Consider the following 13,590-nt stretch of genomic DNA (forward strand, 5'->3'; position numbering starts at 1 on the left):
AGCTTCCCTTACATGCAGAAACATGCTGTGAAAAGAGCATCTGCAAAACATAGTGAATCATTCCCAGTGTCAATTGTTGCCAAGCTTTTCGTGTTATCAACAAAAGAAAGAGTTATAGAAGTACTGTTATTTTCAGTTTTGTCACCAACATAACAAGAAATTAGAAGAAAGGAAGAATTTGAAAGAATAAAAAGAATTAAAAGAATTAAAAAAAAAGGAAGAATATTGTCTAAAGAAAGTACAGACATTCCCATTATTTTCTCAATCTGATACTTTCTAATGAGAGACAGATCAAAACATTACAAGAAAAAAATCCCAGACTCTGAAAAACACTTAATGGCTGGAGCAGAGTTAGTCTGTCCTGTGAAAAAATCTATATACTTATCACATAATTACATCATCCACTTGCATATTAATTTCATCCCTACTCAGCTCTGGAGTGTACTGAGTAAATCCCTTGATGGGGAGAATTTTCTGCAGATTAGACACCTTAAGTGTAGTATGCTGTGGGAGAAATCTCTGGCAATATAGTAGAATAAATACGTAAGTCCTCATCTAGGCACAACTGAGACTAAGCAGTCAAAAGTTGGTCATTACTGTTCATTATGTTATTTCATTTAACATAAGATTTTTTTTCACTTAAAATTTTCCTTGAATCTTCTAGAGTTATTCTTCAAGCTTCACATGCATCTTTATAATGCTGAGTTAAGCTTAATTCTGTTCCGGCAAAGGGACACATCACTAATTTAAATTAAAAAGTGAATGATGTTTGAAATGCCTCAGCATAGTTATTAATTGGGAATACTAATTATCATATCCTATGCTTACTACCAGATTACTGTAATTAATTAAAGAAGGACAGAATTTACACATTAATATCATTTTGAGGAAGGAAATTTTAACTCTGAAAGATGAGTTCATCAAAACTGTGTATACGCATGCTATGTGGAAGAAACATCTTTTGCTTTGAATCACCATCTAGTAAGAAGAACTGGACTACTTGGAGGCACTCTCCTCAGGCAGTTACTTCACTGAAATTAAATCTTTCAGCTGCTTCATCATACTATGATATTTATCATGTGATTTTGAGTCACTGGACACAATTCGTCATGCTGTCTTCATATACTGAGACTTAAGCACAATAAACTGAGCATTTTTAAATTTCAGGTAGATTATAAGTACTTACTGTGGAAAGTTTACTTGTAGCCCCTGGGTCACAGGGTTGTATCACAGCACAAATGTTACAAGCCTATCAAACAACGTAGATAGTTCCACAAAACTTCAGAAAATTCCCCAGTGATCATTAAGGGCAGTTTCTAAAAATGAGTACATACCATACGGACAGAATAAGCTGCAAGAAACTGCCCTATCTATGAAGCCATCTATCTTACTTTTACTTAAGTTCTGAGCATGAATTATGACTTTTGCTTCCACTTTTGGCATCAAACTGAAGATGCCAGATACCTCTCCCATTTTTCTATATTCTAAAAAAAAAAAAGTGCTTTTCAATTTGTCTGTATTCTCTTACTCTGATCACTGTTAAGAATAAACCCAGCATAAATGGGCACGTAAAAGCCTTAATGCACATGAAGAGGAATTACAGGATAAAATTATCTTGATTTAGTCTTCTGTGGTACTCCATTCCAATGAAAAATATCTGTAACAGTTATTTTCTCTTTGTTTATCCAGTCATTACAAAAAAATGCCATATCCTGAGTACAAATATGAACAAATGCTTACTTTTCTTTCCAGATTGATGACAAAAATAAATTCAGATATTCAAATGCACAATTAATTTCACCTTAAAAGGAAATCCACATGAAAATACTTGTAGCTGCTGATCTACCTCATCGTAAATTACATACATACATTTGGTACAAGTTACAACACTAATTACTAACCTCACTGCATACATTATGGTTTGCATTGCACTTTTAAATAGAAGACCAAGACTAATTTCTCACTTTTCCTTAGCGAGCATTGTGAAAATAATCTACTTTCTGCAAATTCAGAGGAAAAAAAACCAACTGATTAGAGTTACAATTATTTCCCTGCATCACCTGTTTGAAAACATGTAGTCAAGATGTCTACTTGCAAATCCATTAGTAATATATTCTGTAAAATACTAAAATAACATAAGACCAACATAAGGGGCAGAATGTGACCATCACACTAATGGAGAATTTAAGCAGCTGTACATTTTAATGCACATCCATTAGAACTACAGTTCATTTGGTATAAGTTACTTTCCACAATTATTTATGTATTGAACCGCTGTTGTGTTGCTATTTTTGGTGTTGTTTGTTTTTTAATTAATCTTATTTTTTATTTTAAATGTTTCTTGTAACTATGTTACATTATAACCACTATGAAAGCTCTAAAAATTGGATTGAAGTTAATTAACGCCCAATCCATATCTCAAAACACTCCAAAATAACAAATAAAACAATATGGCTGCAGCTTAGTAGTTCAGTGTATACTGCCTTAACAGTCCAGATGAACTTTACTACTACATGTGCTTTTTGCCAGTCCCTGTCAGACTATCAAGGATATAAATAATATGATGTCTATGCATATCATTTTCCCTTCCTATCAGATGACAAAACCTCAAGCAGTATCTGCCGTGCAGTTCCATCAGACAAAGGCTGCAGGTCTCAGCCTCCATCACTGTGGGTACACATCCTGCCCAGCTGTTGCAGTGCAAGGGAAGAGGCAAACAGTGCCTTCATTTCCTCACCTAACTCCCTGCCTGAGTAGAATCTCTCTGCTAATTGCTTCCACTGAGTTCTTTCAGTGACTCAAGTTTCGTATGCCTTGCAATACAGTATATCTCAGAGTATATATGTCATTTTTTCATATACTGAAACATACAAAGTACTAAAAACAAGTAGAAAATGCCTTAGACTGTTACACTGAAAGAATCCTGTAGATGCAAACTGATAACTTACTCTGATTTTCAAGATCCTGCTCTTCTCATCTGTGAAGTAAAATGTATTATGAGGGCATATTCAACAACATATTCAACAATTACCAGGGATAAAACACATAAAATGCAAAATCATCACTAAGTAATACTCAGTTTCTGTACAATTCCACCCCAAGCAAAACTAAGATGTTGGAAGTTCACTTTCCTAATTCTTTTTCTTGCCACAGCCTTGCCACCTGTTACAGATGGGCGAGCCCCCCTCAACCTTCTCTTTTTCTAACACTCTTCCTCCATACACTCTCTGCTGGGATTTGGTTTTATACATAAATAATGATTTCTCTTACACTCGGAATGCACTGCTAAACCCAAATAGCGCTCGACCAAAGAGCAAAAGGAAGATGAGAAATTTCATGAAAAAAGGAAGTCAGTAAAAAGAATGAATGCGTAGACCAAACAGAAAGCTGGAAAAAAAAATAATTAAAAAAAAACAGGAGGAAAGAATATAGAAAATTGCTAAAAAGTGAAAATGGAAGAACTGCAACAAATAATAACAATAAAAAAAAAGTGATTAGATAGTTGAGTACAAAGGAAAATGATAATAGATAACATAAGACAAGGAGATGAAGTGTTGCATGAACTCTAGGGAAGAAAATCCACATAACTCCAGAAGAGGGAATACTTAGTCATGTGAGGAACATACATAGACTTAAAATGCAGGTCTCACATCATATATTAATTTTGACCCAGAGATAAGTCAATACGCTCTAATTTGTATTGGTGACAAAAAATCTCTCTTTTTTTGGCTTGTTTGAACTACAGTTGCTTTTTTTGTTTTCTTTTTGTTTTCTTTTTTTTTTGGGGGGGAGTATTTTTATATAAATATAGCAATGTGGATAGGATTTCAGAAATGAAAATAATGCTAACTGGGATTTTTAACTATAAAATTCAATATAGTCATACAGAAGTACAGATATTACCAGTAAATGTCCATTAATTCTTGAATGCATATGCAGAAAAAATATTTTCAGAGGTTTATAATTTACTAAAATTTGGGCAAATTACCACAGTGGAATATATAGAAGCCAAGCTGTTGGCAATCTTCATGAACTGGTGTGCATAAACTGGAGAATAGGGATCCTTAGAGAAACGTAACTGTGAATTTAATATAGGGGAATGTGTCCTTTTTCCTAAATAGTAGCCTTTAAGTAAATAGAATACAGTATAATAATCAGATTTAGGAAGATGCATGAATTGGAGAATTTTATCTGAACAATTATGAGTACTATAATTGAATAGCAGATGTCCAGCAATTATGACTCTGTGCTAGTATCAGATGTGGCTCTGATGAGCAGTTCCAGACAAAAAAGCTGGAAAAAAAACCTGTTGCGATATTCATACTACTGTTTATCTGTCACTTCAGGTTAAAAATTCTCAGACTTTTCTAACTTTTCATCTGTGAAAACTACAATTCAGATCTGGAAGGAATTTAGTTCTGTCACCTATTTCCTTACTTTTGCACGTGGACAATTCCATGAATAACTGGATTTACCCTGCTGTAAAACTCAAGTAGCATAGTTCAGAATCAGACAAATATTCTCCTTTTCCTTACAAAGACTTCAATTAGCAATTCTTGAAATTATGGATGCTAAAAACAACAACAACAAAGCATGCTATAATCTCCAAAAGCCTTTTAATCATTACTTTAAATTTTTACTTCAACAGATCTGTGAACACCCAGGTAGAAGCCAAATCTTAAGCTTTTCTCTAGTATAATAATTTGAAAAGTCCTGATGTTCGATTACTGTGTTACAGTCAACAAATGCATTTCCAAGTTTTCAGCTCATTTAAAAGTTCAACCAATATTTAGTGCTTAATTTTTATGCCCCTCCATGATGCAGCAATGAAGTCATAAACTTTTGCTTTTAGAAACATCAATCAACTAGTCACTGTCAAATTCTAACCTTAGCTCAGAGGAGTTTTTGTACTTCCTCAGCTGGACTATCAAAGTCCATCTCTGTAGTTTCCATCTACTGAAATTCCTGTGTTCTAATAATAAAACTGGAAATTGGTAGGCAGCTCTGTTATGTCCAGATCTCAGAAGGACAGGGAAACCTGTGTGAAGCAATCAGACAGCTAGGGAATCATGAAGCTTCCATCTCCTTTGGGAAATGGGAACCAACAGCAGCTGTTAAGTCTGACAAATTCTTGAATGTTATTTTTTTTTTTCCTTCAAACTTACAGAAGTAAAACAGCTTAGTGCTTAGCCAGATTAGTGCTTCAATGCTTGCTTAATCATTTACTGTGCATAACATTTGTGATGCCGCAGTGCTAAACTGGCTAAGCTCTAAAGACTGTTTACATAATCATGCATTAAACTTCAAATAGATAAGCAAGGTCATTTCTGCCCTTAGTGCCAAGAAGTGCTCCCAAGTAGTGCAAGATTTCTGGCCTAGTTAGCATGTTTTCCAAGTTCTTACTAGGCCTCTCTTGACAATTATAAAAGCTGACTTCTCTATTGAAATGCTGAGGAATTTTACAAGAGAAAAAGCAGCAGATGTTCTTCTTTTCCTGAATTTTTATTTTAAGATTCATATGAAAAAAAAACCAACAAAAAAAACAAAAAACCTTGTAAAAAGTGTTACAAATAAGAACCTAAATTTTTAAAATAGAATTAAACAGCAGTTGCATGCAAAAACAGCCTTTATTTTAACAGGCAGTGTATCTAAAGATATCCTAATATTGCTCTTCTTGTCCTTAAAAAGCTTCTAGCACGAAGCACCTAAGACTGCTAGAAGCTCTCTTTACAAGACACGTTAAAGATTTACCCATTCCAGAAAGATTTATTTCGCGGATCTTGTGGAGTCACTGGGGCATTTTCTGATACATTTTGTAAAAAGATATGATGACTGCAGTTAGGTGTGGCCATTACTTATTTCTTTCCCTTGAAAGATACATAAAGCATACGAGAATAATTCTATGACAACTAAATAGCAGGATAGCAGCATGTGGAATAACTACAAGAAGAATATGGAGACTTGCTTATTCTGTCAGAAAAATATCTGTTTAGCCTGAAGACAGGGACAAGTATTGCTTAGGTAATCAGGTTAGCACCATCAAAACATCCTGTAACTGCTATCTAAACCACTGGAAATGTTTACAGCTCTCATAGCTATTGCTGTAGTCTCTCCAACCCAGCATTTCAAAAAGCTGTCATTGAATTGCTCCTTTAGTATTTGTAATTTATTCTTCTTGAGCACAAGTACTAGAAATATTTTCTATTTTTCATCTGAGAGCAAAATTCCACTCTGGAAGTAAAGTAGTCATTTCATGAACTCTGGCTCAGAGAAAACCTGGGGGCACTGTCTATGAGATAAAAGCCCACAGAGAAATGAGTTTTACTAGGATAACAGTGGTTCTAAAGTAAAGCTTGTGGAAGGGAACTCAATTAATAGTTTAATCGTACAAAAAAAAAAAAAAAAAACACACCTCAAAAACCTCAAAAACAACACTAATTATTTCATACATTTGAATTAAAGAGTAAGATTATATCATAATTGTACTATGTTGAATATGAGAAGTACTCATCACAGAATAAAACATTTTAAAAAAACTTTATAGGTAAAAGATACTAGCTTTTTAATTATCTGTTAGGTGAGAAGGTGAACAAAGGAATAAAAATTAGCTCATTATACAAGTATTTCAGAAGTTATTATTCAATCCATCCACCAAGAAAGCCTCAAATTACACTACTAATACTAGTCTGCTCAATGACTCCTGCTGAGCAAACTTTCCAGGTCTTCTCAGCTTAAAAAAAAGGGCTACTCTTAGCCACATTGTAATACATGGACCCAGGAAATCTCCCTGTCACTTTCAACAGTCAACTTTATAACTTGGTCAAGAACATACATAACAAGCATACTCTTGAATACAGAATGAATAGAGTAGTCAAATCTGCTGAGTCAGTTCCCAGAGTTTCTGATTCATTTTACTTTTTTTCCTATGAACATATTTGAAAGGTGGTATGCATGATAAAAAATAATTCCTATTCATAACAGGACACTAATACGAAAAGCACCTTTTGAAATGCTGGTAAAAAGGAAAATCTATTAAAAAAGATTGCAAAAAACATTTTACAATGCAGTCCTTGCATATTTAGAAGTAACAAACAAAGCATCAACAGTTCGGTAATTTTCAAACTGATAAAAAAAACCAACAAACCCAAAACAAAAGAAGTAGTAGTTGACCAACCTTTATGTCTTTGAGATCCATCCATGTCAGAAAACTCAATATGATTTTCATCAGCCCAATACAGTCTGTGGTTGACATAATCTATTGTAAGAGCCATAGGTCTAGAGATCCGTGTTTCTATGACAACAGTTTGATTGGAGCCATCCATACCAACACGACCAATGTGAGGATACTCACAGCAATCAATCCAGTACAAGTATCTTAAAAAAATAAAACCAACAAACTACAACAGCTGCATGGTTTAGAGATGCAAGAGTCACAGTACATAATGTATTTTTGAAGTAAACTAAATTAATTGGTAATTATTCCACGATCTTTACATCTTTACATTTTCTAGATTTATTTTTTCTAGAACTACCTGCAACAAATATACAGGTTTTGAACAGCAGACCTCATTTTAGATGAGCATTTCAGAAATTCATCCAAACTGGTAAAAAGAGCACTTAAGTTGCTTAGGCTTGATATCTTGGAATTTGATGCACTGTCAGATTGGACTTTCTCATATCCTACATAGATGTTGACAGAACCAAATTTATCACATATATTGTAATGCAATTACTTTTTTAAAATAATAATAATTAAATAAGTTAAAAAACAAACAAACAAAAAAAAAAAAAAACCAAAAAAAAGAAACATTCAAACAATGATGCCTGACAAAACCTTGAATAACCGCTAAACAGTTGCTTCATACCCAGCTTGTGGATCTAAGGAGAGATCTCTGGGAAACTTCACTCTTTTGCTCACAAGGACAGTAGGGTACAAGCCATTCACTTTAGACACTTCAATAATTCTCTTTTCAGTATCAGACCAATATAGATTCTTTCCAATCCAATCCACAGCCAGTGCATTGGGAACAGCTGTATTGTGGACTACCTAGAAAAGCAAAAATTAAAAGAAACCTATTGAGGTTAAATCAGGGTCATATTTCTGAAATGAAAAACACAAATTTTCTCATGAAAACTAAATGCACTGATCATCAATATTTTCTCTCTGAATACTGTACCAGTGTAAAATGACAGAACAAAACTCACAGGGCATGTTACCACTCATGTGTTCCTTATCTATGAAAAAGGTCAGACATAAGAGAGGAAATGAAAAATTCCTTACTGCAAATCACAACTTTAAGAAAAAATGCAAACTTATGTGCTTAATAGTGGATTTGTGAACTCACTGCAGTACAGAAGCAAAACAGAGGCTGTACAGAAGTGAGCACAGTTATTTTATAACTGATTATTCATATCAAAGATACTGAGTTATTTTCGTTGTCTCTCTCCCTTGTCATGGACAAGACTACACTGAAAACAAAGGAAAGCCATTATTTAAAGAAGTAATAGATCAGTATATTTAACAAGCTTACCTATTTACACATCTTTTTTTTCTTTTACTTGCTGAAACCCCACTGAAGTAAAAATTCAGTCAATTTTCAGTTAAGTCATATAGAATTTAGCTCATATATGCAGTCCTGTTAGTCTCCACCTCTGTGTCAGACAAGTTCTAAATTAAATTTAATTTTACTATGACTTGATAAATTATACTGTGTATAGGTATACTCATACCTTACTTCACAGTTTAAAGTACCACCATGAAGGAGAATTTCCTAAAATACTGAAAAACAAACAAACTAAAAATCGTTCTAATATTGACACTATTAATCAACAGTTACCTTGATGTCACTTCCATTCAAACGCATTCTGTTTATCCTACTTCCATTTGGTCTGCTGGAATCAATCCAGTAGATGAACTCTTCTCTATAGTCAAAGTCTATTGCAATCACATTGTTTAGTCCCTAGAAACAGGGAAAAATAAAATGAAGTCCACTTATTCAAGTAAGTTTCAATATGGAATATGTTATAATATTCAGAATGCAAATTATGCTGTGTATAATAGCCATCAAAATGTTTTATTTTACTGACTGCTATTATTAAGTCTCCTTAATTTACTATACTTCTAAACAATCAGAATAAGATAAAACTTAATTGTCACCATATTTCTAACTATCACACCTCCAAAAAATGAGATGTCTTGAAACCAAATGAAGCTCTGACATATTTAATTTCTAACAATAAAGAGAATTTTTCAGTAAATACTTAAACTTCTGCTAAATCTTTTTCTTAATTACTACCCTTGGCATTACTATGGCAAACTATGCTATTTCTGATTTTAGTGTCATATTTATTATCTTTAGTAGTTACTTTTTATTATTAATAAAAATGAATCAGGAATTATAAACTGCAATGTAATTTTAATTCCTGAATAAGGAGGTTTTAAGTTCTCAGATGCTAGACTATACTATGCATACATAGATATATTTGTAGTATATACACGAAGTAAAAAAGTTAAAGAAGAGGCAGGCATATGGAAGACTCCTATTCCTCCAGTTACCAAGCCAGTACACCAAAAGAAAGAGAAAAGATTGGTGATCATGGCTGAGGAGAGTCTATAGGCTGGAAAACTAGTAATCATGTAATAAGTGGCTTTTCATCCCAAATAGCAGATAAGAAACAGAGGTATTAGTTTCAAATGGTGGGTCTCTTTTCCTCAGTTGAAAATAGGAAAGCCTTGCCTTATAATCTGTTTAACATTCTGACTTGTAGTGAAATCACAGTTAATGTACAAAGATGTTGTTATCAATAAATGGTGAAACAGGAACAGTAAAAAGAATAGATGAAGCTTGCACTTTTAAAACCAGAAGATCAGTTCATCAATTCTGTTACCACCTCAATGACCTTCTACTCCCAGGTATATAGGCAACCTCCCTCATTAATGAAATTCATAGCTGTAGAGGGAATGCTCCAGACTAGCTAACAATGAAGAAGAACAATATTTAATTGCCTTGAAAGTGATATGCAGCCTATCTGCAAACCACAGTTTAATAAGTTAAATCCATCTTTTGAGTAGAACATAGAGGAAAGAAAAAGTGATCAGACAGTATAAAATATCAGTAAAGGAAGCCTGAAACAAAGCACTGTTGGAGGACTGCTCATTTTCAAAAATCACATATCCATGCATGCAGTGTTTTAGTACATAAAATTGGCTGCAATTCCTTCAGTAGTAATTGTGCTGGAAAACAATGGTTCTCTTTTCTTACTACTAGTGCACATGCAACTATAGATAAAGCCCCACTGCGATTTCTTAACAAGGAAACCACAGATGAATGAATACAAAAGTCTATCAGAAATCTAGAACATTCTAGAAATCAAAGTCAGTAACTTTTGAAAAATAAGCTTTATCCTTTTATCTTTTAAAATACCATATACATTTCTGAAGAAACCAAGCTAACGGATGAATTTGACTGCCTTTAATCCTATGGCTGCAAACATGTTCTTTAGGATGATCTTAGCTACAATACTTTTCATAAAATCAACTGCAAAAATTTTTGTTTCTGTATATTTGCAACAGAGTTCTCTGTCCAGACCACATCTTCTCTTCCTGTTCTAAATAGCTCTTGAAAGTCCTCCCTTCATTATTCTTTGTCTTTTTTGTCTAGTCTGCTTTTAGAAGGAATGATAAAACTTTTAGATGATGTCAGCTGCGTTAGCTTCTCATCTGTTGCATGCAGCATACCATATTCTAATCTAAAATTTGTAGTCCCCTTGGTGCCTCAATACAAAAAGTAAAGGAGGTAAATAATAATAACAGCAGTAAATTTCTAATCATGAGGATGAAGAGTCGATCTACTTTGCCTATGGAAACCCTATGGATTTTGATGACTATGAGTGAAGGAAATGGAAAGCAAAGAATATAGGTGAGATATAATTCAAACAGTTGAACTGTTTATGTACAATTGGATAAAAAAATAGTAAAAGGGTAAAGCATAACTCAGAGAAGACTATACAAATTCCTGTCTTCAGCTCCTCTACTCTGAGTTCGTATGAGCAAGCGTTAAACAAAGCATGGACCAAATGCACAGAGAAGGGTGGTTTTGATCTTTGCTCCTTCGCCAGGGAGCTCTGGTATTTGCCTTCATCTGGCAGATGTCTAAGAAAGGGTTAGAGTTGATTCACTGTACCAATACAGGGACGAAAAGATGTTCTCATGAGGAAGATGGCTTGCCTGTTCTGCTGGTATAGCTTCCTCTTTGGCTGTCAAATCTGTATATTTTCAAGAAAGGCTTATATACAGGATGAAAGACTTCAAAAGCTGAAGTATATATTAGACTAGTAAATTGATGTGATATGGAAACCAAAGATTCTCTTCAATGGCTGGAGCTACATTGTTCCTAATGTAGTGAAAAGGAATTCATTAAATTCAAGTCTGATAAAGCACTGAGCCAATCTGTCAGCACCAACCATAAAGAAAATCAGCTGATGCTCCCCTCTTTTCACAGGCTGCTAGCAATAGATATACCAGCAAAAGAGTAGAGTCAGTGAGATGTAAATGAGAAACCGTCAGAAGGATTTCAGAACAAACAGACAAAACGCTTGCTATGCTTAAATAAATTTAAATGATTAATGCGAGGCGATTAATTGTGCAACTACTGTTCTGAAAACCTTAACACCTCTTTTGTGACATAAAGATGCACAGCTTACTGACACAAGAAGTCATAAAATGCCTAATGCTATTGACTGGCACAACTGATTTTCTAGTCTGTTTCAATTGTTACATTAATATTCAAGGAAATAGATGTTTTCATTAAAAAGTATTTTGGAAATCCAATCCGAGGTAAGATAACTACACTTAGGTGAAGTATAGAAGCAGAGCAGAAACTCCTAAAATGATAGCTCTGTACTTACTAGGCAACTGGGCAACTATTTTCGTAGATATTTTCAAATTGTAGTCTTGCCTAACAATTTAGAACAATCACACAGAAAAATCAGCTTTAGCCAAAGATATGTGTTCATACGTAATAATACTCCAAATATTGAAATTGTGTTTATCTACATAAAAAAAAATAATAAAAATAACAGATTTCTGACAGTAGTTAGACCAAACAATACATGGCCACACATACGCTTTAAAAAGAATAAAAATATAAAAATAGTTCAAAACCTATTGCAGTGGAAGTGGACTACAAATAACAATTTTTGATACCATCAGAAAGAATGACAAAACAACTGCCTCACACTTGATCATCTCAAACTCAAATAAGATAGTCAATGTAAACTTCTATTGAAACTGTAAAGGTATTGCAGTTGTTCTGTGTTGCATACAGTGCCAATTGTAGGATGATATTTCTGTCAGTTGCACACATTAAAGAAGAATAAAAGTATGGAGTTAAACTTAGAGCATGGGACTATGATTATACCTGTTTCAACAAAGTGTAGTTGGATCCATCAGTACTAATTTTTCTTATTTCGTGATGATCAGCCAGAATTAAGAAAGGTTCCTCATCTAAACCCCAGGAGAAAGAATATATTAGACTAGCTTTTACTTTAATTTATAGAAAATCAGGAATACAATGCTGAAATACAGATGGTTTGGAAAAATAAATGTTACATGCTCTGATCAATGTTATGGATGAAAGAAATATTTAAAACATTCAAATGTTCCGAGAAGGATCAATGATGCAGTATAAAAATGAACCAGGCAATCAATTAGAATATCGTCCAATGTAATTTAACTTTTTTACATTTGTAATATGGGAACCATACTGCATTTTATACTGATTTAATGGCGGAGATTAAATCTGAAATAAATTTCATGCCACTTGACTTAATTTGAACACTTTCAAAGGATCACTAAGACATTATTTTTCTGTTGCAAACAAAATGCGTTTTGAACATAGCTTTTCAGGACCCCAATACTCTAAACATTCTACACATAACTAAACAGCAATTTGGACATAACATGGTTTTCCAATTCTGAACTCATGCCAGATGTGTCCTTTTTTTTTTTTTATTTCCAGATTTCTAGTTTATTAAACAATATTCCTTCAGATACACAATTACACCATCATTATGAAACATCTCCGAAACTGACATGCATAGTAATAAAAGAAAAAAAATCAGCCTGTCTTAGTTCTGCTCTATTCACAGACTGATGCACAAAATAAATAAATAAATACTGATTAAAAAAAAATACTGATAGGAAGCATATGTAAGACTTGCATCTACATCTCAGACAGTCTATGATTCTGAGACACAATGCGCTGTCCATGCAACTCCGCTCTTGTCCTGAATACCTTGTCCCACCTCATCCATGTGCTTAACTCCTAAGACATCCTTCATTTCATAATAGATCTGAGGCATCATCCTCAGAACAGCATTGGTGAGTTGTGGAAAAAGCCTACAAGGCTCTGCTCTGTTATGAAGTTCTCCTGGCAACTAATGCAAGAAGTCATAACCATACCAAATATTCACACGTTGGCAGCTCCTCTCTAAGCAACCATCAAACAGCTTTGTCATTATCACTTTTGAAGTCTGCTATTTTACAACTCCAGTATGCAACTATCCCATTATGTGTTCCAGATCTCCTTG

General features: G+C 33.8%; 1 protein-coding gene across 1 annotated transcript in view; it reads right to left on the reverse strand.

The window, feature by feature from the left end:
- LRP1B (LDL receptor related protein 1B) overlaps positions 1-13,590 on the reverse strand; it is a 575,326-nt gene that overhangs the window by 73,273 nt on the left and 488,463 nt on the right. The window contains exons 57-60 of the mRNA XM_065751000.1: positions 12,420-12,505; positions 8,838-8,960; positions 7,866-8,047; positions 7,175-7,374 (exon numbers count right to left, since the gene is read on the reverse strand). Of these exons, the coding sequence (XP_065607072.1) occupies positions 7,175-7,374; positions 7,866-8,047; positions 8,838-8,960; positions 12,420-12,505 (591 nt within the window). The remainder of the gene's footprint in view (positions 1-7,174; positions 7,375-7,865; positions 8,048-8,837; positions 8,961-12,419; positions 12,506-13,590) is intronic.

Source organism: Cyrtonyx montezumae, unplaced genomic scaffold (genome assembly GCF_038088225.1).
Source record: "Cyrtonyx montezumae isolate F1298 unplaced genomic scaffold, pur_monq_1.0 scaffold_7, whole genome shotgun sequence".
Classification (NCBI taxonomy): Eukaryota; Metazoa; Chordata; class Aves; order Galliformes; family Odontophoridae; genus Cyrtonyx; species Cyrtonyx montezumae.